Source organism: Pseudorasbora parva, chromosome 9, assembly GCF_024679245.1.
Source record: "Pseudorasbora parva isolate DD20220531a chromosome 9, ASM2467924v1, whole genome shotgun sequence".
Classification (NCBI taxonomy): Eukaryota; Metazoa; Chordata; class Actinopteri; order Cypriniformes; family Gobionidae; genus Pseudorasbora; species Pseudorasbora parva.
In genome coordinates this window covers 32,109,887-32,135,493 of record NC_090180.1, presented here as the reverse complement: position 1 = coordinate 32,135,493, position 25,607 = coordinate 32,109,887, and the positions used below count along the sequence as shown (strand labels likewise).

General features: G+C 39.1%; 1 protein-coding gene across 1 annotated transcript in view; it reads left to right on the top strand.

Moving 5' to 3' along the window:
- The first annotated feature begins 1,028 nt into the window (after positions 1–1,028).
- LOC137088905 (complement component C8 beta chain-like) overlaps positions 1,029–25,607 on the top strand; it is an 87,689-nt gene continuing 63,110 nt past the window's right edge. The window contains 2 exon segments of the mRNA XM_067452285.1: positions 1,029–1,246; positions 22,107–22,457. Coding sequence (XP_067308386.1) covers positions 22,391–22,457 — 67 coding nt within the window. The 5' untranslated portion in view covers positions 1,029–1,246; positions 22,107–22,390.

Here is a 25,607-nt window from a genome sequence, read left to right as displayed (position 1 = left end):
AGTCACGACCGAAACATGTTTTATCAAAAATAAAGTATATTGCATTATTAACTAAGATGTTATGATGATGTTTGACTGAGTGTAAATTCAGACGAATGAATCCTTACCTTTGAAACCAGTATGATTAACTTTATACCTTTTACAAAGAATGATTGGATTCAAAATAATCTCATAAATTACACTTGAACTATTGTTAAAATGGTAATTGTTATTGATTTACCTGTGAAAACTTTTGAATAAAATAGCAGAAATATATATTTACAAGGTAGATGTAAACTAAATTTTAATTGGTCAATACTGTATTAAGTTATTGATTATTGTGTTTCGTAAAAAATGTGGGAGAATAAAAATAATCTGAAAACTTTCTAAAAATAAAATAATTAACTGCACAATTAAAGTGGATATTATACTATTTGCATACAAAATGCTTTGAATGTTTTCTTTTCTTTTTTAATTCAAGATGTTTCCAACTCTGACTTTGAACCAATTCTGCAGAATTTGGCCATATTGTACATAAAGTCTGTATACTGTATCAAAGACCATGTGAGAATAGGTCACTGATGTATGCGTAAAAGATTATGCATCTGATCCGGTCTTTAATGGTGTACTTGGAATATTATTAACAACTGTCTGCCAACTAAAGCCAGCCAGCCAGCCAAAGAGTGAAGGACGCTTCACTGACCACTGCATCACTCCAGCCAATTCTAGGTTGGAAAGCAAACTAAACATCATCCTTTCAGTTCATGTTGTGCTACTAAATGACACACATTTTATACGTGTTTTGAAAGAAAACGAACTGTGAAAAGCATATACAAATAAATCGAGTGGGCATCTGTTATAGGCTATGCATGTAAGGGTGGGCTTCTGATTCCCCATTTCCCCTTAATCCTCTCTCCCATCCCCCTTCACTCATCTCCGCATTATCCTCTGTGCATTTGAATTATTTTGTCACGGGGGTCTCTCTCCTCCCGCCCCATCGCCTCATTTCTCTTCATAGCTGATTATTCTGGCTGAGAAGAAACATTTTATTCCTGTCTAGCGTCATTGCGATCATTGGTGTCGAGCGTATAACGTTTGATCGGAGAGGCTGAAACTGCTGGCACCTGTTCAGTCTGCATTTCGCATGCAGATGTGCTGAACGCAAAAACTGGATTGAACTCATATTTTGACCATGGGAGCTGATAGACGAGGATAATGGTTGGAATAAATGCGACGCATTGGAAGTAATCGCGGCGTTTGGCAATTGGTGAGTGATGTTTGCTGTTACAGGTGCGCCGCTTTTTATCAGTAAAAATGCATCGGCGGCAAGATTACAGGCATGAAGTTTCAAAAATGTAACTTTTCATTTGGGTAAAGTGCAAATATTTTTGCTTCATTCTGCTTTAAGCTACATTTAAAGCGACTATAGCGTGTCATTTGTTTTTAACACGACCGGATTTCACATTTTTCGACGACGACTAAATCTTGTAGGGATAAAACCCGCCGTGTTTATCAGTTGTATTGTGATCTATTTAACATATATGGTTTATTTTCTTTGAATCGCTTGGAATGTTTCACGAGAAAAGTTTATTAGTGGTAGGCTATGCACTGAGGAAAAAATATATTTCCCACTGTGGCTACTGTATATGAAATTATTATAACGTTATTATTATCTCTTAATCAAATATCAACGAATGGGACAACTTGTGCATTACATATGGATGATATATGGGGGGTATTCAAACTTCAGATAATGTGTTCCTTGATCTGATGTCATAAATCAATCAGTAGCCTAACTGATTGGGAATTCGGTGTGGTCAAGCCAGAGACTGCCATCAGTCATTAAACGATCCTGTGAAAACTTGCTGTTCGACTCAATGAAGGAAAAAAAAAAATATTTAATGCTTATTTTACACATTAGAATTTATGTAACCTAGAAAGCCAATTCTGGACATTTTATGCAGTTTAGAAATCCCAGTTGATGGGTTTTTTTCAGGTCTGAAAAGAGGGCATTTCTGGGAGAAAAGATGACATATGTTCACCCTACCTTACAGTAGGCCTACGCCAGATGTTGTAATTCCCAGTGAGAAGAAAAGCTTATAAAAGCTCTGGACAAAACAGTTTTGACAAAACTGACAAAAACAGTATTAATGTCACCACGTGTTTAAACATTTTGAGATATTTGAGGAGCAAGCCAAGACCTTTTACCAACTGAACATCAGCTTGCTTCAGGGGAGGTCCATGTAAAGTTGCTTTTTATTTAATTTGGTTTTAAGTAGCCTACATATTTTTACACTTAAGATGTTAATTCTTGCATTTAATGTGGACTGTTTAACATATTAAAAATAATTAAAACATTTATTTTTCTTACTTTATGTGGCTAGCATTTCCCCTTACTTCAAGTTCATTTTAGCATTTCCCTTTACTTCAAGTTCATTTTATGAATTATACTTAAGTAAAGTTCAGGTATATTTTGTTAGTATACTTTATGTAGTAAGTATACTGATATCAATGTACTAGAAGTATACAAGTGTATTATTTCAATATGACTTGGGACTGAATTGGCCCATTTTTAGTGTAGGGAAAAGTATACTTTTAAGTATAACAGTTGTAAACTTTGAGTACACAAAAATTGTACAATTATGTTTTTCATTTTCTTTTAGATAAATGCACTTTTTTTTAATCAGCACTTGAATGTGTGTAATTTTAATTAAAAAAAGCAACATTTTATACAAACAGCTAAGAAAATCATATTGTTGTCAAAAATGGATGGGATTTAAAACAATGATCAAAACAGATGGAGTAGATTGCGTCCATCCACACACCTAAAGCTTCACAGTCGTTTCTGCTTTGTGGGGTCGACATTTGATTCAGTATCATTAGGCAGTTTTGATTTATATGCTTTTTAATTTTTGATGATCGTGTTATTTTTTTCATTTGTGTAAGCAATCTTCTATCACTTGTTTCTGTTTCTTCTTCACCTGTTTTGATCATGAGATTCTGCATTCTTTCAGATTATGTACAATAGCACCCGGCTGGAAGATTCAGTCAGTAGTGGGAAAAGAGTAAAGTAGTTTTTAAGTAAATTCCTGTACACTACCAGTGGATAAGTCTACACAAAATTTAGATACTCAGAATTAGGAACATATCTATAGCCCCGTTTCCACTGAAATTACCCTGAACAATTTGTACTAGGAACTTTGTTTTACAGGAACTTCCCCCCCAGACCTGCTACTGTCTGCGTTTCCACTGCGGTCTAAAGTACCGTGAAGATTAGGCAAATTAGTCCGGTGATGTAGGAGCGCGACTGCTCCTTCCAGTCAGCGACGGACAGTAATGATTTTCATGCGAAAAATGTCTGCAACAATAACAAGTATGGAGGAGATTCAAGCTGTGCTTCTTTTGCTGGTAATGTATTGGTTTATTAAAGAGGTAATTAAAACGGTGGAAAAGAGCACTGATAATTAAGCGTATTCTGAAAGCCTGTAAAGCTAGATTTATGTTATTATCAGCTATTTTGGACACCGTGAGATTGTTGAGATGAACGCGAGCCATCAGACAGAAAGAGCATTGATATTTACTAAACGCAGAACAAACCTCGCAAAAGACTTTAAAAAATGGCAGTTGAAATGATGCGTTAGCTAAACAAATCAACATGTTCAAGGCCCCAAATCCCACCCTCGAAAGTTCAAAATTCAACTTTTTCAAAAAGTACTAATTCGCAAGTAGTACCGTTTGGAGGGGGAAATATTTATCCGGAACTTCATTTAGACCCTAGTTCCTGCGGTCAAACCACACAGACCCCAGCCCAAAGTTCCTAGTTCCTGGGGAAAGTTCCTGCGGTGGAAATGCGGCTTATGTAACGAAGTTCGCTGTTGTAGAAAGAAGGAGGTGTAAATCTGAAGTACTAAATACTTTTTTGCCCCACTGTACATAGAGTACTTGCTTATACTTTTAAGTATATCTCAGTCAAAACATTGAGTTCAGGTATAGGCCAAATTTACTTTTCAGTCAGTATAAGAGAAATATGCAATTTTAAGAATATTTCTGAGAAGTGCATTTAATATATTTCTAAGTACATAAAAAATGAACATTGTTATTTTTAGTTTAAAAGAAGTATACTAATAATACACTTAAATCGTTTTCGTTAGGGTAGTACTATCAGTGTGGTAAGTACTAATACTATTGTTGAGAGGACTGACACAACGTTTCAACGTGTGATAAAGTCACACTGTTAAATGGGGATGGGTTTCCACGGGCCACAAATAAGTTCTGAGGTTGTCTAGGAAATCAAGGTGTGTGTGTGTGTGTGTGTGTGTGTGTGTGTGTGTGTGTGTATGTGTGTGTGTGTATGTGTGTGTGTGTGTGTATCTACCTTCTAAACTATATTTTGGGGACAAACTAAGTGCTTTCGTCCCAGGATTCAGATAATGGTGCAATGACAGGTGTGTGGTAGAGTTAGATTATAAAATGTATAACTAGCTTTGTATAAAAACAAAACAAATCTATGGAATGTCCCCAGTCATGTAGCTAAGTAAAGCGTGAATGTGTTCTCTTTTTGATCTCTCACCAATTCACTTTTAAGTGAAGCAGGTAAATTTCGCTCAAAGGAGATTAAAATTACAGTGTAATATTACAATGTAATATTACATTTATTTGTATGATACAGCTGTAAATAAGTATTTGAACACCTGAGAAAATCATTGTTAATATTTGGTACAGTAGCCTTTGTTTGCAATTACAGAGGTCAAAAGTTTCAGGTTTGCACACACTGCAGGAGGGATTTTGGCCCACTCCTCCACAAAGATCTTCTCTAGATCAGTCAGGTTTCTGGCCTGTCGCGGAGAAACACAGAGTTTGAGCTCCCTCCAAAGATTCTCTACTGGGTTTAGGTCTGGAGACTGACTAGGCCACGCCAGAACCTTGATATGCTTCTTACAGAGCCACTCAATAGTTATTCTGGCTGTGTGCTTTGGGTCATTGTCATGTTGGAAGACCCAGCCTCGACCCAGCTTCAATGCTCTAACTGAGGGAAGGTGGTTGTTCCCCAAATTCTCACAATACATGGCCCCGGTCATTCTCTCCTTAACACAGTGCAGTCACCCTGTCCCATGTGTATAAAAACACCCCCAAATCATGATGCTACCACCCCCATGCTTCACAGTAGGGATGGTGCTCTCAGGATAGTACTCTTCATTCTTCTACCTCCAAACACTTTGAATTTGAACTTTGAAATTATGACCAAAAAGTTATATTTTGGTCTCATCTGACCACATGACTTTCTCCCATGACTCCTCTGGATCATCCAAATGGTCATTAGCAAACTTAAGACAGGCCTGGACATGTGCTGGTTTAAGCAGGGGAACCTTCTGTGCCATTCATGATTTCAAACCATGACATCTTAGTGTATTACCAACAGTAACCTTGGAAATGGTGGTCCCAGCTCTTTTCAGGTCATTGACCAGCTCCTCCCGTGTAGTTCTAGGCTGATTTCTCACTTTTCTTAGGATCATTGAGACTCCATGAGGTGAGACTGGAGCCCCAGTCCGAGGGAGATTGACAGTCAGGTTTAGCTTCTTCCATTTTCCAATGACGACCTCAAACAGGTGCATCTAATTTAGGATAATAAATGGAGTGAAGGTGGACATTTTAAAGGCAGACTAACAGGTCTTTGAGGGTCAGAGTTCTAGCTGATAGACAGGTGTTCAAATACTTATTTGCAGCTGCATCATACAAATAAATAGTTTTTAGACAAACTGATAAAAACCGTTGACACCACTTCATTGATAGTGTGGTTTATATGTTGAACTATAAACTTGTCCAAATAGACGCTTTATTAAGCAGTATATAAAGTATTGGATGAAAATACCATTTGAAACATCTGTGTATTTGAGAAATATTCCATTTATTTTACTTCAGCTGTGATAAAGTTTGCAAACGCAGTGCAAGCGTCACCACGGGAAGCAGAAAGTGTCCGACTTCACGTCTCCGTTTGCAGCTCCTCCCGCCTGCACTCGGCTACTCTCGCCGATCGTATGCATCCAGCCGCAGCCGATGTCGAACACACCTAATATTTGAATGAGAAATATTAACGAGTGCGTGTATTCTGTTCACAAAGGGGCGCGATCATCATTTCAACGACTAAAACATTAGAATAAACTCTGTTCTTCACATGAAGATATCGTATGACTTCAGAAGACTTGGAATGTAACATGAGTTGTTACTTTTATACTGTTTTTGGTCAGTTTTTGCAATAATTACATGTGACTGTACATTTATTTGCCTGTTACGTGTTTTATATTGTTGGGAGTGGGTAGGTTTAGGGTAGGAGTTAGTTGCTCCAAAATATAAAATTAAAATTACTATAAATATTCATTCTGTGAGATCAGGTTGGCGGAATCACACGGCGTAGACATACACGCGGATAGCTGAAAATCCATACAGATAACACGCCACTTGGCTTTAAAAAAGTGGCATGTATGTTATGCAAAGTCATGATGTCATGTTGCAATGTTTTTGTTGCCCTTACCTGAGTGACACCTTTCAAAAATAAGATCCTTTTGATGCTCCGTAAGTTTTGTGGCCTATTTTTCTTTCATAATCCTGAAAGGTGTTGATTACATATTCATTTAGATAAACTCACCCAAGGCCTGTTGCATAAAGTTTGCTAAACAAACTCTGGGTTTCAAAGTAGGTTCAAAGTTGGCAAAACCATACAAATAAAACCTGGTTTAGATCCTAGGTTCAGTGGGCTCACAATGCTCGGTTTAAACTGATGTTCATTCCCGTGCAATGTGCGCATTGTGTACTGGATAACGTCCACTATGGTTTCGGACACAACTACAAATGGCTGTCCCTTCAAATAATTCCCTATTTTGGACACAACTTTGATCCAGAGAATTTGTGATTATCTCTGAGGCAAGTGCAGCTGAAACTGTGACACAGGCTGTTTGTTGCACATCACACGGAACATGGAGAATGTCAGTTTGATTCACAAGAGATCATTATGAAAAAAAAAAAATACTGAAATCAAATGCATTTACAAGGCAGGAATAAACACTGATGCTACAGCAAACGTTTGACAAAGCAGCTGAAAGAAAATATTGGACTATTTCAATGCAAGAAAATCAACTGAATTTATGAAGGTAAAAAGAAATTTCAAAGTAAACACTTAAAATCAAGTAATTTAAAAATGTAATATATTTATATAAATGTGCATGCAAAGTTTAATATTATCTATTAATAATTATATGAATATATTTTATTCACTGTATATAATTCTAATTAAAATATTACAAATATAATAAATAATAAACATGGTAAATTTAGTCTCTAAATGTTTTTCACTAAACTGTTTTATTTTGAAACGAGAGATACAGATTCCATCAGTTTTGGTCTGTGATCTCTATAGCCATTTAGCTAAAAAACAATCCACCTCTTTGAGTTTGATGAGACTGAAGTTGGCTTAAAGGGGGGGGGGGGCATAGCCTGGATGCCAGCCGAACTTAGCCCCGCCCACAACATTTTTAGGTCGGGCAATTTGGTCTGGTCTTGCTCCATAGAGGAGTAATTATCCCCAAACAGAAACTGTTCGGACCAATGAAATCATCAAAAGCGGGCTTTAGACGATGACGGACAGATGATCAACAGTAACGTAATCATGCACGTCATCAAAGGGGCTTGGATTATATTTGTTTGAATCCTAAACGGAGAGCTTGTTTGTATATGCATTCATCATCACAATTTCTCTCAGAAATGATGATCATGTTGGGTAAGTACTCTGTGTATCATTAAATTATTTTACAACACTGGCAAAGATCGTGTATTCCAGCCTGATTTCAGCGCACGTGCAGACAGGGCTGCCAAGTTTTTACAACAAAACGCGCTTAACTACTAGCCTTAATAGCTTCTCGGGGGGTTCTCCGGGGGAAAAATGGCGTTTGGGGGGTAACATGTGTGTTATTTTGGCAAGGTTGCCTGCTAAAATTAGCACTCATGGGTCTATAGAAAAGAACCCGCGGAAAAAACGCGGACTTGGCAACACAGTGCAGTTGAACTCTGTTGACATTTGACAATGCGTCCCTTCGTTGCTCTGATTGGTTGTAGGTCTATTCAATTGATGTCTTTCCTGGTTCGGATAAAACACGCCCCATAATCACAGCCCAATGGAGCAGTATCAGACTCATATTCTGACTAGAATTGAGTATGACCACGTCAGGCTAGGTGAAACACCCAGTTTCAGTCAATGCAGCGCGTTCCAAAGCTCTTCACTGGGCCTTTAAATTAGTCACTGCACAAGAATTTCACTCAAAATCCCAGAGTTGTGTTCATGCGCACACGCTGAGTGAGCAATGTAATAACTAAAAACAATTACAGAAATTGACACACTGTAAGCAAGGTGTATGTTGTGCAGTTTATCAAGCTTCATTGATTGTTAATGGGAGTTTTCAGCAAGAGTAAAGAACTAAAGTGAGTTTTTATCCATATCAGCATCATTGATTTCAATACTATTTACTTTTGGAGCTACTTCATATTCATGCCATATTTTCCATATTCAACCAAAACATCCCTTCTTCCCTGATATTCCCCAACGTCATAATAATTGTGCCAATTAGTTTACAGGAAGCTTTAAGTAAACTGAGTACCTCTCTATGAAAATATCTTGTGTGCCATTGCCATGTGGAGGAATTCAAAAAGTTTTTGTTTTGAGAGCTTGATTTTAACTGATACTATTTTTATCAGGTTAAGTTTGAAATCTGAAACTTACATTATTGTTTATAGTATAATGGCCTCTTAGAGGATCAAATAAAAGTCATGATCCCTTTGATGAAATAACTACTACTACTACAATTTTCATCTTTTGGATGGGTTGGATATACTGTTGATGCCTCCAGGAACAAGGTTGAGAAACACCATGTCTGTACTCATTTGCTATTGTGGGATTTCGCCAGCAGGTGCTTTCAAAGTGCATGTTCTTAATCTGGATAACACTGTCCAGTTTCAGAAGAAAATTTGCAAGGCCACAAGGTAGACTCTCTCCAACAGTGTAAAACATTATTTAATAAGGCAACAAACCATGCATCCAGAAAGTACTCACAGTGCTTCATTTTTTCCACATTTTGTTATGTTACAGCCTTATTCCAAAATGGATTCAAATCATTATTTTTCTCAAAATTCTACAAACAATACCCCTTAATGACAACATGAAAGAAATTTGTTTGGAATCTTTGCAAATTTAATAAAAAACAAAACAAAACAAAAATCACATGTATAAAATGTATTCACAGCCTTTGCTCAATATTTTGTTTAAGCACCTTTGGCACAAATTATAGCCTTTAGTCTTTTTGATCATGATGCTATAAGCTTGGCTCTTCTATTTTTTAGGCAGTTTATCCCATTCTTCTTTGCAGGACCGCTCAAGCTTCATTAGGTTGTATGTGGTACGTCAGTGCACAGCCATTTGCAGATATCTCCAGATACAGTGCCCTCCACAATTATTGGCACCCCTGTTTAAGATGTGGACGTGGACTTCTAAAAATTCTATTTTTTTAAAAAAACAACATAGAACCCAAATGTAAAAAAAGAGCAAAATCCAACCTTTCATTTAAAAAAAAAATCCAAATCACACATAAAAAACCCCAAAAAACCTTGAAATCATGTGTCCCACAATTATTGGCACCCCTGATGTTAATACTTTGTACAACCCCCTATTGCCAACAAGACAGCACTTAATCTCCTCGTATAACATTTCACAAGATTGGAGACCACAGAGAAAGGGGTCTTTGACCATTCTTTGCACAATCTTTATAGATAATCCGGTATCCTGGGTCCTCTCTTATGCACTCTTCTCTTTAGCCCGCCCCACAGGTTTTGTGGGTTGAGGTCTAGACACTGAGATGGCCATGATGACCACCATGAGTTAGTGACTGCTCTTGAGCGTTTGATATATAAAAGGTCATAGTAATATAAGAATATATTACTGTAAGTTTCAGAGCTGAAAACGTCCTTGTTAGTCAAAGAAAATCTTTTATAGACACTAGGCCCAGAAAATGATTATGTGCTTCATCCTGACGTCATTGTGTGGGGAAACACCGCCTCTAGAGAATAATAAGCACGTCTTATTCTCTAACCCCGCCCACCGACTCATGGACCTGTTTAGATTGCTCTAGCCATCAGCAATAAACATACCAAAGAAGATAGCAAGATACTGCACTATTCCTGGTTGTAGAAGAACACAGTCGCTGCATAAACTTCCTTTGGATCCTAATATTAGGAATGTGTGGTTGAACTTTATTTTTAATGAAGTTCCAACTCACTTGGGGAAGACATGGTGTTCACTTCATTTCACAGCAAAATCGTTTGTAAACGAGTCTCAGGTCGATGCTGGATTTGCAGACATATTGAGATTAAAACACAATGCTGTGCCTTCTATATTGGATCCAACAGGAATGGTGCAACACACTTATGTGAGTAAAACATGTTTTGTATATGTAATAGTATTGCATTGTTATAGATTGCTTTGATTATGTGTTCGTGTCTAACAGAACATACATTTAGCACGCTGTCACAAGCTGTAGAATACTTTATTTGTTAGTTCATTGCAATTCGGGGTCAGACAGAGATATTTATGGGCCAGGGCTCGCAAAGCCCAACGTCCTGGGGCTATGTGTTTTCCAGACGGGCTACCAAAACTTAAGCCCGTTGGCAGAATCTCAAATAGAGAAATAATATTCTTTTCTTGATCTGCGCTGGTCACTCTCTTGACTTGACACTGGAAGGGCGATTCATGCTTATGTCCACCGATCGGTCTAAGTAATACAAAAATACTATTCAAATCAATCGTGGGTGGATGAGAGATAAATATTTTTGTTTTGTTTGATAAAGGCGTTTATGAGCCCTGTGACCGGGATAATCATTTGCCGCTTTCAAAACAATCCATTCCACATGTAGGAATGGGTATCGTTAAGATTTTAACGGTATTACTACTCTTACCGATACTGCTTATCGGTCCGGTACTTTAACGGTATTCTTATCGGTATAAATATATGTACAATTAACAAAAATACACAGCCTACACAGTGCTTTCATTTCAGGAAGAATTCTAGCAATCAAATGTAAAATAACACTGCATAGTTTATCATAAATAGCCAAAATAATGCTTATTAAAGCTGAAGTTATTCATTCAAGAGCTGTGAGTGATTTTCTCTTTGCATTTGGTTGTTTAATTCACAGTAATTCGTCAGCATGTTTATTTACACTGCTGTCTCTGTAAGACAGATGTGCAGAGCTAGGTGACTGATAATAGGCAGATGCACTACACTTTCTCCTGACCATATCCATAATAACTACGTCCATTTTAGACACAAACCGTGTTGTGTTTAAGAGACTCTCCAAGCCGGTCATTTTGACATAGATGTTTGTGTAGGCCTACATTTGATCGTTTAGACGCGAGTGTGAAACCGAAAGTGTAATTTGTTCGTCTCATTGCGGGCTGTTTCAGAGCGCGCCGAATTGGAAACAATCTCTTGCGCACATTTTTGTGCTTTTAATCACTCTTTTTATTATTAAACGCATCCCACAATTTACCAACAGTTGCTAGACTGTATTTTTACAACAATCACTGATCGTGCTGATTCTGTCATTGCGTTTGAGTTTTATGGAGAAATGACAGCGTAGGGAATTAAGTTGCGCTAGACATAAATAGTATTATTTTAATCTCTGGAAGCCAAAATCTAAAATAAAATCAGACTATCACAGATCTAAAGTGTAACCAGGCTATGTTTGAATGTTTTAGTTCTGTCCTCGGCTGTCGTTTGCGCCTCTCTCTCTCTCTCTCTCTCTCTCTCTCTCTCTCTCTCTCTCTCTCTCTCTCTCTCTCTCTCTCTCTCTCTCTCTCTCTCTCTCTCTCTCTCTCACGTCACATGTATTTTCAAAAGAACCGACAGCAGAACCGATAACGTCCGAGCTTATCGAAACAACGGTCTTTCAAAATTCACCCCCAGGGCCCGTTTAATACCGGTTTTCGGTACCAATCCCTACCCACATGTGAACTGACAGTGGAATAGATAGGACAGGGGAGCTGAAGCTCATTTAATATGCAAATCTTATCCAATCCTAGTCGTGGACATTAACTTCCAAGTCTCCAGTGCAGCACGCCCATCAAAACCCAGCGTTCAGGAGAGAGCCTCAAAACCAGTGCAGAAAATAACCGATTACTTTATGATGTTTTGAATGTAAACGTCATTAGTTGACCTAAGAAAACAGTATTTATATATATAAAAAGCCAGATCATGACACCTTTAAAAAACTTTGCCCAGGAAAGGCCCAGTGAGATGAACTTGGTGTTTCTAAAAATTGTCACGTAGACCTTGCCAATGCGCCTAGTGTCATGTTTTGTAGAGATACGGAAACTTCCATTCTCTACGGGAAGTTTCTGTATCTCGTCTTGTAAAGGTCACAGAGCGATGTGGTAGGTGCTGTTATAAGGGTCTAGGGGAGCCCTTTCAAATGAGCATTGTCATTAAACGTCAGCACTTACCATAACTAGTTGCAGATCCGAACAGGAACAGTTAATTTAGTTTGTCAAGTCTCCCAATGAACTGCAAATGTAAAAGTAAAACATAAGTGTTGTACAGACAAAGGTAAGTGTAAGTAACGTGTCAGTAAAAGTCAGTAGTTACCAAGGGCGAGTCTCAGATCCACACAGGAACTGGTGATTTAGTTTGTCAAGTCTCCCGATGAACTTCAAATGTAAATGGAAAACATTAGTGTTGTACAGACAAAGGTAAGTGTAAGTAACGTGTCAGTAAAAGTCAGTACTTACCATAGGGAGTCTGGAAAAACAAAACTTTATTTAATTGGTTCTCTGCCTATTGCTGTGGAAAACTCTAAATGTTCTAGCCGGCCTCTTGAGTTAGGTACTCACTAGGTACCTCTTATGTGCCTCTGCATTGCTCAAGTCAGGGTTTTCTCTAACCAACTGAATTTCCTCTTCTGACCACTGTCTATTCATGTTTACCGGCACTGTTTTTGTCTCCACACTGTGCACAAGCTGCTCAGGTTCCTCCTCTTGGAGCTCTGTGTCAGACTCTTGTGGAGATGGCGCCTGTTTTGCAGGATCCGGTGGATTGGGTTTTGCAAATGGCTTAGGCTGGAGTACGGCCATCCTGTATGGCACAGACTCATGCCTTTATCGGACACGTGGTGTGTGCAGAATAATTAATGGAGAAAGGATGTGCATCCTTTGCAGTGCTTCCTTGGAGATGGTCATCCCTCTTAGGAGATAACTCAGTAGTGTGAAGGACACAAAAATCACCATTATGAATCAGGCCCACACAGCTGATGAAGGTCAATGTCATCAGACATTGACCTTCTTTGTTGATTGTCTTTGTGAGGCGCTGCAGTGATAGCTCAAGCCATGGCATACATTGTTCTCTGTACCTCTGGAGGTTGGATGAGTAGCAGAGAGCCCGTCTCTCGAGGTTCGCACATATGTCACCTACAAGAGCGGCAGACTTAGCAGCAGTGGAGGGTGCTTCATTGTCATTGTAAATTTCAATGTAATCCTTTTTGTTCCATTTTGCGTGTCTCTGTTCATCCCAGTATTTGATTGCTGGGAAATACCTGAAACTCTGTAACCCCTCCTGCAGACATTGAAACAAATCATGCCATGCTGCTTGTGTCAATTAGACTGCTCTTTCAAATGTAAATGGGTGGTTGATGGCCTTTTGCTCAGTGAGGTCTTTGCAGAATTGTGTTTTTGTCTTGCACCCAACTAATTTTGACAGCAATGGAGGACTTGTTTGCTTTAGTGCCTAGAGTTTAAGCCTGTCATTCCTTTCATGCAGGTCTGAAATGAGCACTTGCAGGAGGTCCTCGCCAATGACAGTTGGGGATGCCTGCAGTGTATCTGTGAAAGGAAACAGCCTTTTGATCCTCAGCCTCTGTATTGGATCATTGATCCAGATATTCATAGGAGGTGGAGACTCTCCTAGACTGGCACTACCCACTGGTGACAGGCCAATGAAACCTCTTCATTTTGTGATGCTGTTTGGGATTCATGGAATTAGTTCCTGGCCTACAGAGTAGGGTGTGGATGGGTGGTACAACAGTCTTCGAAAAAAATCTCATATTGGAAAGCTGTCCAACTGTTCACGAATCCACCTTGTCCATGATGCTCAGTTAACAGTGACCGAAGGGTTGTTGTCAGGTGTGCTGTGATTGGTTTAATGGTATGCTGCAGGCCCAACTTAAGTTTGTTGTCCTTGAATGGAAGGAGCATTTCAGTGGGCCTTTAATGTCAGACTGTACGATAGTCAAGGCGCACTAAAAACGGACGCTCGCAAGAAAACTTGTCCGTAGTTTTATATCATTAATGATTGACGTGTTCGGTGACAGTGAACTGCATTACACGTGGAACTAAAATGCTAGCTACAAAGAAATTTCCAGCTCTCCTTTTGATTTTGGTGGCAGTATACCCTCAGGAACCTCCCGATCTCCTGGATATTTTGTTCAGTCTGGTTATTGGTCTGAGGATGGTAACCTGACGAGAGGCTGAGGGATACCCCTAGGAGACGGAAGAAGGTGGTCCACACTCTAGAGATGAATTGGGGTCCTCGGTCGGAAATTATGTCTTTTGGAAGCCCAAAATGTCGGAAGACTTGGGTGAAGAGTGCCTCCGCGGTTTCCAACACGGTAGGTAAGCCTTTGAAGGGGATGAGTTTGCAGGATTTCAAAAATCGGTCAACAACGACTAGGATACAGGTGAAACCTTGGGATGATTGTAGGTTGGTCATGAAGTTGATCCCCAAATGGCTCCAGGGTGTTTGGGGATCAGAAGAGGGACCAGCTTGCCCTCTGGGAGTCTCCTAGGGGTTTTGACAATGGCGCAGACTGAACATCCCTAGTAACTGTGGCGAAGGAGCGAGAGGGTCCTTCTCCTGCCTTGTGTCCAGAGCCTGCTAAAGAATGAGCCAAGTCCAGAAGGGGCAGGCGATGGCGAGGCGGGACGTAGAGGCACCCTTCTGGACTTCCCGGCGGAGCAGGCTGTTGGGCGTTCTCCTGTTGGATCTGCTCGTGGAGCGCCCACTGGATCGGGCTGACGACCATGGCTGGAGGGAGGATGGTTTCAAGGTGCTCTGGCTTAGGGTCGGCTTGGTGAAGACGAGAAAGGGCTTTCACCCTGTTGTTCTGGTTCCCTGGACAGTACGTCACCTTGTAATTTTATCTGGTGAAGAAGAGGGCCCAGTGGGCCTGACGATGATTCAGCCGTTTGGCATCTCGAAGGTACTCAAGGTTTTGATGGTCGGTGATGACTTCAAATGGGTGTTCTGCTCCCTCCAGCCAGTGTCTCCATTCCTCTAGGGCAAGTTTGAACTGAACTTGACAGTCTGAGAATTAAGGTGAAGGTAGTCGATACATGGCCGCAAGCCTCCATCCTTCTTGAAGCGGCAGGGGAGGTTAATGGATGGATGAACCCTTGTTGTAGCGCTTTGTGCACGTACTCCTCCATGGCCTTCCGTTCCGGGATGGACCGAGGATAGACGCGGCCCTTGGGTAGAGTAACCCCAGGCAGGAGGTCAATGGCGCAGTCCCATGGCCAATGGGGTGGTAGTTTGGTAGCCAACCACTTACCGAAGACATCCTGGAACACCCGGTAAGCTGGGGGAATGGCCACGTTGACTTGAGTTTCGGGACTCTCTAGGTGGACTGGACAGGTAATGATGAAGGAACTGACGATGATAATGGACCTTTTCGGCGAGGGCGATGAATACAAGGATCAAAGCAGTTCTCACCCCATTGCAGGATCTCTCTGGTGGACCAGTGGCTATGCGGCTGGTGCAAGATGAGCCAGGGGCGTCCCAGGATGATGTCCGCGGTTGACTCCTCCAGCACCATTAACGTGATGGTTTCCTCATGCAGATGACCAACGTGTAATGTAAGTGTGGGGGAGAAATGGCGGACACAACCTCGGCCCAGCAGTTTCCCTGAATGGTGGTGATTCTGAGGTCGACGGGACAACGTTGACATTGGGCGTTTAGTTTTTCGAGGGTTTGCTGACTGATGAAGTTTCCCACCGACCCGGAGTCGATGAGGGCTTGTGCTGCAACAGATGAGTGGGAATTACAAACGAATACTGCCGTCTTAGTAAGGTTTGCCATTAAAGGAGGTAACTGGATGGTACTCACCGCTGGCCGAGTAGGTCGCACGGGACAGCTCGTCATGCCATGTCCATCTACCCCACAATACAGGCACAGATGTAGTGAGATCCTGTGTTGGTGTTCGGTGGTGGTTAGATGGTATGAGTCGATCTGCATGGGTTCAGGTGCTGGAGGTGCGACAGATGTTTGAGCAGGCGGAGGATCGGCAGCTGACGAAGTAGCGATGCCGGTGGTGCTGGTGATGAGACACTAACATGGGTAGCGGTGGAGGGAGTGTCGTGAACCAGTGAGAACCGTGAAGTGGTCTGCGGTGCGGTCCCCGCCTGTGTCCGAAGAGCTCTGCATTTGGTCTGGTCTTCTGTCAGACACAGACGAGGACACAGAGGGATTAGTGCAAGTGCAAGGTTTATTAACAGAGGTTTCAAACACAGGTGATACTTAATGGAATGGTGACACTCAGACAAAGGACGATGAAGGTGAAGACAATGAAGGCGAAGACGAAGATGACGATGATGATGATGATGATGAAGATGAAGCGGGAACACAGATGAAGGCTTCTAGGCAGGACATGTAGTCAATGATGGGTTCGGTGCGAGACCAGACAATGGGAGTGAAGGTGAGCCGGGTTTATATAGTGGTGACTGGTGATGGTGCCTAGGTGTTCAGAATGATGGTGATGGGGAACAAGTGGGTGTGGCAGTGACAGATGATTGTGAGGGCGTGACTATATATATATATATATATATATATATATATATATATATATATATATATATATATATTGTTTACATTTAAATGTTTTTCGGTATGTCCATATTGTATGTTTCAACATCTATACAAACATGCCAAATGTATATTTTGCACCTGAAAATGTTATGTTTACACTCAATTTTTTTTACTTCCACTGTTGTCAGTTGCACTCAAATCATACTTGCTCACATTAGCCTACTTTAAAAACTCAAAAAACAAAAAAAGTGTACTGAGTTGGTTCTACTAAAAAATTAGTATTGTCAGCTTTACTTAATAAGTGTTTGTTCGGTCAACTTAACATTGCTGAGTGAAACTAACAAACTGGCTGGTGGATCTGTAGTTCCCAGCTCGCTTTGCAAGGGACTGCATTTGGAGAGTAAATTTAGGGATTAAAGAGTTATTTTATGTGTTTTTCAGTAAAAGGAAAGCTATTGTTAGTGTATGTTAGTGTTTAATGTTCAGTTATGTTGGACAGAGGAGCTTCTGTAATTATGGTTACCATTATGCAAAAGATTGGTGCCTGTGTTTAGACTGTGGGCACTCATATAAACGCATTTATTGGCTGGACGTCCTGCCCTCAATTGAGGCTTTTTTATTTTGTTTTTAAACATTGACTTGTAGAAGTAGTTTATTTAATTAGGTAAATTAAATCGATAAATTATTTCACCTAACATAATAAACTTTTATAAATATAACATCATTAAGTAAACTATACATATAAATATTATGTAACAGTGACAAATCCAAATGGTTTGCATTACTTAAAGTCATTTTGTCAGCTTTACTTGACATTCTTTTGTTCATATAACTAAATTGTTATTTGTAAAACTTACTCAATATAGTTGTGTGGAACCACTTGACCATGCTTTTTTAAGTAAATTCAACAAATATATTTTTTTGATTTGAGTGTATGTGTTAACGACCAGGCTGCATTAACACATTAGCCGCGTTTCCACCGCAGGAACTTTCCCCAGGAACTAGGGACTTTGGGGTGGTATTATTTGTACTGGTGTATTTCGACCACTGGGACCGGGGTCTAAATAAAGTTCAGCAGACAGCACCAGGTCTGGGAGAAAAAAGTTCCTGGGACAACTTATTCCTAGTAATTTTGGTGGAAACGGGGCTATAGATAAAAACCATCTGTGTAACACATATGATACTAAAATAATGGTATGAACATTAACTGAATATCGGTAAAGAACAACAATACGATCGAAAGAGCACTTTACTATTAGCGATTAAAGGGGCAGGGGCTCAAAACCCTCCTTTTATTTAGAGCATATTATCAGTTACAGTTTGTATTTGACGGTTGATTTCTCAAATTAAATAGTGAAAAGCTTGTGAAGTGACTGACAACGCAGCTCTGAAGATTAAGTTAATGTGTTTGTGTCCTCATGTATTGAGATAGATGCTAAAAACACAGTGAGTATTAAGTAGGGTTGGGCATCGAGAACCGGTTCCAACTTGGAACCGTTTAAAAAATAACGATTCCATTGGAATCGTTTAGAAAATTTATTTTCGGTTCCGATCTTCGGTTCCAAGCGCGCAAGTTTTGGTTTCCATGGCCACCTGATTTCCGGTGCTTGCGCGCCCGCTTGTTCATGGAAGCCCGGTAAGCGGCTCTGAAGTGTGGATTTATTTCACTTTTAAAAGCCTGGGTCGGCACAGTGCAACTAGTGTTGTCAAAAATATCGATACTGAAATATCTGAAAAGATACGATAGCCTGCTCAGCCTACACAATCCATCCCAGCTGCTCTCCTCTCTGACCGACAGCGAGTTGACACGCAGCCGCATATTCTCATTCAGCCGGTTAACCTCTGAACACGACGGACGCGCGTTCTGCTGGACTTTTCCTTTACGACAGCGTGTTAGTGTTAGTGTGTGTGATCGGTCTGAATTTCGCGCGGGATTGCACATAATTCTATGAATCCCCGCAGATTTCAAGCTCACATCTGAAGCGCACACACACACATAGCCTACCGTAATAAAGCCGCCACTGACATACAAGTGCAAATATTCGCTTCTTTTTCCAGCTTATTATTGGTCAAATACACTCAAACTAATTCTCAGTGCACATTTTGAACAGTATGTAAACACAGTCTGAAACAAGCAGTTCTTAAAGGGACAGCAGTCATTTGTTATTCAAAGTCAAACTACAAAAAGACAAACGATCACACTGCTCTTGACTGATCAACTTGTCTAACTTTAATGGTTTTATATGAAACTATTTAATTTTTTGCAAAAACATTATCCAATGTTATTTTAAATTTATTTAGCCACTTTGCGTTTTTTATTCAGTTTCTTACCTGAATGTTAGACCTACCTGAAAAAATAAAGCAGTCCATTTCATTTATATCTTTTATTCTATTGTATTTATTTGTGCTATTTTTTGTAATATGTATCTTTGTTTATTCAATTTACCATTCAAAATCAAGCTTACTTGTGCTGTGTGTAAACTATTGCAACACAATTACCCCGTTGTAAAAAATACATTGAGTTAACAAATATTTGTGAGATAATTTTAATAGTAATTGATCAATGTTTATATATGAGAAAAAGCTTAAAAGCTTTATCATATAAAATGATCTCTTCAGAAGAAATGTTTGATTGCCTAGACTTTCAAAAGACAGACAAAAAAAAAATATATATAAAAAATATCTAATTGACAGTATATGCAGCGTTTTTCCCCCGTTGTATTGAAAATAGCATTGAATATCGATGTGACATGTTTTGACTCCACCCCTCAAAGAATCGGAATCGAGAATCGAAAAGAACCGGAATCGAAAGTAAGAATCGGAATCGGAATCAGAATCGTTCAAATCAAAACGATGCCCAACCCTAGTATTAAGTGTGTGTGAGAGATTGTATATCAGACGAAGCTGTGGCGTTCAACTACACACACAAAAATCACTTATTAGTGACATGCATGTTTATTTCTGTTGTGTGAGAGGCTTATAGATGAATCCATATTGAGTAAAAATGTCCAGAGTTTATCATTGTTATTGTAAATTTCAACGCAATCTCAATATGATATTGTTTATCACCCAACCCTACTGAGAAGTTGCAGGGCACTTATAATATTCCCCATTACTACCAGAAGCATCTGATATGTTGCTGTACTTGCTTACTTAAAACCTTTTCTCTCCTCAGCTTTCTGTTGTGTCTTCAGCATTCCCTCAAAGCAGTCATTCTCTTGAGACAGGTGGTTTTCCTCCGCGTTGTGATCAGTGCAAACTACAAAATGAAGAAAATGTTCGAATAAAAATGTATGACTTAAACTTGACATAAAAAATATAAACTTGATCAATATTCATTACAACAAAACATGACAGCTATAAATACACAGGAAACTAATGATACGACAATCAGAACAGAAGACAATAAATCAATGAAGAAAAATAAGAGCACATGGAAGCAATCAAAATGAAACCATATCAAAACCTGAAGACGTGACAGCCAGATAGCAGATTACAATCCTGTCAAATTAGTCCCAAAGAAAAATGTAAGCAAGCATATTTGTGAGACACTTTGGGTAATATCAATGCGTCTGAGCTCTGACCCAGATGAAAGAGAGAGAGGCAAAGCTTGAGCTCTTTAACCACACAGCAGATTGAGCGGTGTGGTGACCTAGTTATAAAGGGGTTTAAAGAGCAGTCATTCATCACATTAAATCATGCTTTTGTAAGACATAGGCATATTCATAATAAAAAATGCATTGTCTCAGAGTGACAATGCAGGCCTTTTCCTTTTCTGATGCAAAGCCAGACATGCACACGTTCCGATCTGCTGCCTGAGATGCTTTTACGGCAGTCTGATCACAAGCGGCAGCTTTTCTAACCTTCATCAGTTCTGTGCGAATGAACGCTTGTTTATTAATGATGCATGACTTCCCCAGCGGAAGCGCTCATGTCTTTGAAGATAGAGAAGAATGTTCTATTTGAGTGGTCAGAATTGTTACATCTTTTGTTTTATATTTAAAACATTTTTTTTTTATTTCTTCGGAATAACATGCACAAATGCATCGTTCACAGTAAGACCACTAATGTGTCCACTGTAAACCCTGAAATATGAAATCTGATCCCATTGACTTGACCAACCTGAAATGCAAGACACATTTATGAGGCAGTTCATGTCAGATTTTATTGGTGATATAAACTAATCATATGCTTGTTAAAACAGCTTTGGAGAATTTTATGTTTCCACATTCAAAGAGATTGGAGCTGCACTTGCATGACTCAAATATCTGCCCGAGAGGCGTTTCCAAGGTGGCCACCGAGTGAAATTACTCACACTCAAACCAAGCAAAAATATGCAATTTGGTACCGAATATTCATATAGCCAAATGTAAGATAAAATTCTGATGCTTGTAATGTAAATCAATGAGATGTTTATAACAGTATAGCAACTACTTAAATAAAAAGCATAAATATCAGTCGTCTGTATCTGCCAGTAATATGTCTTAGTAAGATGACATTCAATGCTTAGTTTTATGATCAAAGCTCTGTAGTAACATAATGCAATGCAATACGATAATGATTGTGAGATGAACAAATAAACCTTCCTCAAATGCCTGTTGATCATTTTTGATACTCATGATTTTTCAAAAAAAAGAAAAGGAAAAAAAAGTAGATAATCAAGTAAACCAAAGCTGCTTCAGTCCAGTAAGTGTTCATAATGAAATATTACTAACATGTTATCAGTTATTCATACATTTACTTGATAAAAAACAGTAAAGATTTCACACCATGTGTACCATGACCTGAAGGGGGGCGTTTGTACAATTGGAAATATGCAGATAAAATGTGCTTTATAGAGGGGGGAAAAAGACTACAAAAATTTGGTGGATTTCATGTTAACATCAAATTATATGATAGTTTTCCTCTCAAATCAGAAAAGAAGCTCTTATTTCAAAAGTAAAAAAACAAACAAAAAAATGTACTTTGGGGAAAATACTTAAAGATCACCAAGATATTTATAACAGTACAGCAACTACTAACATAAAATGCATATATTTTTCAGTCTTCACTCTGTATCTGCCAATAGTATATCATTTTAAGATTATATTGAATGCTTTGTTTATATTTTATGATCAAAGCTCTGTATGTATTGCAGTACAATTATGATTAATACCATAAGTACAATAAGGAGATTAATAGCAACATCTATACAATACAAAATGTGATAAATACCTCTTCTATTTCTGTCTCTCTTCATAGTGTCACAGCCAAGCAGTTTGGAACCAGATGAAGAATAATGAAATAATGTGAATGCCACTGGATCAGCGAACATATCTGAGGAACACCATTCAATTTAATGCAGGAAATTTCTGAAAAAATATAGACAATCGCCTCAACTGGACTAGTTCCTTGTGTTTGAATACTGGGCATAAATCTCAGAGGACTGGAACAATAATGCAGCGTTTTGAGTTTGTCTCCGATGACTAGAGGATACAACAAGATAAGCATCTCCATGCTACTGAGAGGAATAGAGACACAGGAGGATGTCAACAGAGGCAGAACGTCAAGCAGATGTCAAACTCAGTGTGAAAAAGGAGTCCAGAAGAAGAGGTCAGTTCAGTGGTAGCGGTTCTAAAGACATGTCATTGTGCAAACATTGTACCACCACAGTCTCTTCTTTCCTTTCATGACCTATTAAGTTAAATATTTCAGCCTCCGGCTCACTCACTATTTATTATCTACAACTATTTCTCTCACCATATTTGCCATCTGCATGCCATCAATAATTTCCATAGGTTTTCTCTTCCTTTATGATTACTGTATTTTTGTATAAATAATTTTATAGAAACTTGGAAATACTGGCATTATTTTCTCACCACTATGTTGTTTAAAACCTGTATGACTTTCAGCAGTGTTTTGCTGGACCTCAAAGATGAATGTACATTTTACTATTTTACAATAATTTATATGGTTCTGGCAATTAAAGACTGGAAATCAGTCATCTCCTCATTAAGATCTGAACTGTAAAAAACATCTCAGGTTACAACTGCTTTTCCCAGCTTTGATTTGGCTTTGAGACGTGAAGGCAAGCCTAAGGTATGGCAGTGAAAAACAGTGTCTCGTTCACCTTCTCAGGGAACCATGGTTACAGTCGGAACCTGAGATGTTCCCTTTCTAAGTGGAACCAAACAGAGCATCTTGGATTGACTCTATGGGGAACAAAGACCCACTCCGCCATCCTGAGGGAATTCAATACAATCTCATGGTATTGAGTATCAATAGTACGAGTGTGAAATCTTGTGTAATGGATACGCCAAAATGAGATTTTGTGTGCAAATGCTACGCAGTTTTCCGTGTGCATATGATACACACTTTATGGCGTGCATATGACACGCTCTTGGGGAGGATTAGGGTAGTGTGTGTGTGTGTGTGTGGGGGGGGGGGGTGTCGTACATATAATACGCCATAAAGTGCGTATCATATGCACGCGAAAAACCGCGTACCATATGCACGCCAACACTCCTTTTGGCGTATACATTCCATGAGATTCCACACTCTTACTATTTATACGCATTTTCGTGAGATCGGGCTGGGGAATTGCATCACTATGTGGTAATATAAAGGGCATAGCATAAGTTGGCTCTAGGAATCAGTGAGACTATTTTTGAGTACAGCCCTGGGTAATATTACCGAGGAGGAATGGGGGTTGTGCCTCAGCTACAGTGGGCCTGAGCTGCAATGGACTCGAAAAAAGCCAAAAAGATGCCATGTACTATCGTCAGCCAATGATATTTGCCGTGTTTCACATGTGCTTCAGACACCAGTCACTCCGAAAACTTTCCTCATAGCATCAATACAAGACTTATTAGTTCCACTTTGAAAGGGGACACATTACGATTGGTTGTTAGCTGTCACGTTTTGATGTTATCTCTGATTAGAGATTCACTATACTTAGGTATATAAGTATGCTTGTGTTCTGCTCTCACTGCCCATAAATGATAAATGAAATTCCCTCATCCTTGAATTTTTTAATCTCCATAGCAACTGCTGCTTACCGACAAAAATCCATGAGAAAACTGATTGAAACACACAGCTGTCATGCAAACTACAAAAACACACACATAGTAACCTATGACAATTCTGGCAGAATATCAAACCTTTATTAAATGGACATTTGAAATAATGGCAATAGAAATGGCATTCTGGGTTGTGCACACTGAGACACTTTCATCAATGTTCTTTATATGTGTGATACGAGATCCGGTTGGCTGTAATACACTTGAAAAATAAGTGAAACATTTCTATTTGGGCAGATGATTTTCACATTTGCCCAAAGTGCCGTTATAAGTTATTACAAAATGACATATTAGGCAGAATGTTCACACAGATATTTTCCATACAATCACATTTCACACAATGATTGCATTTTATTATTATAATTTTTAATTTCTTATATTATTAAATAGTATTTATGTTTTTTTTTCTTTCAGTAAAGCACTTTGTAAATACCATTTTATTAGGTGCTTGATATATAACATTTAGCCTACATTGTAGAGCAGAAGTCACCAATTAGTGGATTGGGGTCCAAATCTGGACCCTAGACCAGGGCTGGGCAACTCCAGCCCTTGAGATCCACTTTCCTGTTCAGCTCCAATCTCAGTTAGACAGACGGATACATAAATATATCTGCAATAACTTAAGCAGATGATTTTGATAAAGTAACACAATGCAACAATACAAAGGCATCAGATGACACTAAAAAGTTACCATAGTTCAAAACCTTGTAATATTGTAATATGGCCCGGTTCCACAGACAGTGCTTCGATTAAGTCAGGATTAGGCCTTAGTGCCTTAGTGGAGCACCGTGTCTGGAGCAGTCAAATCTGGCCTCTATGTACACATATCTATGCGTGCACACACTCTAAACAACGGCTTATATTGCCCACAACCCATTGCGAGAGAGGTGTGTTTGATCAGGGTTGAAGGAGCTAAACTCTGCAGGAAAGTGGATCTTGAGGGCCAGAGTTGCCCTGCACTGCCCAATGGATTCCCAGATTGAGAATCAGTACTCATGAATTAATATTTATTTATGCAACAAATTAATATTTATTTATTCAACCAGTTTTGTGTCCAGATGTAGACTGTGGTCAGTTGGTGACCTCTTCCTGAGCAGAGGTTCTCAAACCTTTCAGGCCTCCTTTGATCAAATCAGAATATCCAAGAACCGCTTAGTGACCACAATCTCCCATTTATTTATTGAGCAATTGTGTATTTCTTTTTTGCAAAGTGAATGATTGAGGTAGCGGCATAATGCCTGATTTTGATTAACATTAATATTCCCGTATATATGACTGTGGGTATTATGCTAAAGTCCACTACCAGCTCGGTAGAATGCAAGCTCTTCATTAGAATCGCAGACACACAGTTATTTTAATTTTGAAAATATATCAGACATTAAAAATTACTATAACTTCTATCAAACTACAGTATTTTTTTTTTTTTAAAAAACCTGTTCTTATTTGTGGTATTTTATCTTAAGTTCTCATTTCACTTCACAAAAAGTTGATTAATTATCAAGAGATTAAAATGATCATCTTATCATCATGCCTTTCTATTTATATTTCCTAAATGTCCTGACTTCTCTTTGGAACCCAGCTGATTCGGAAAAAGTGCTAAATATTCTGCATTAAATATGAGGCATATCTGGTAATTTGTCTCTTGGGGGTTAAAAGGTCAATGAGTTTCTGTGTCAGGCCTCCA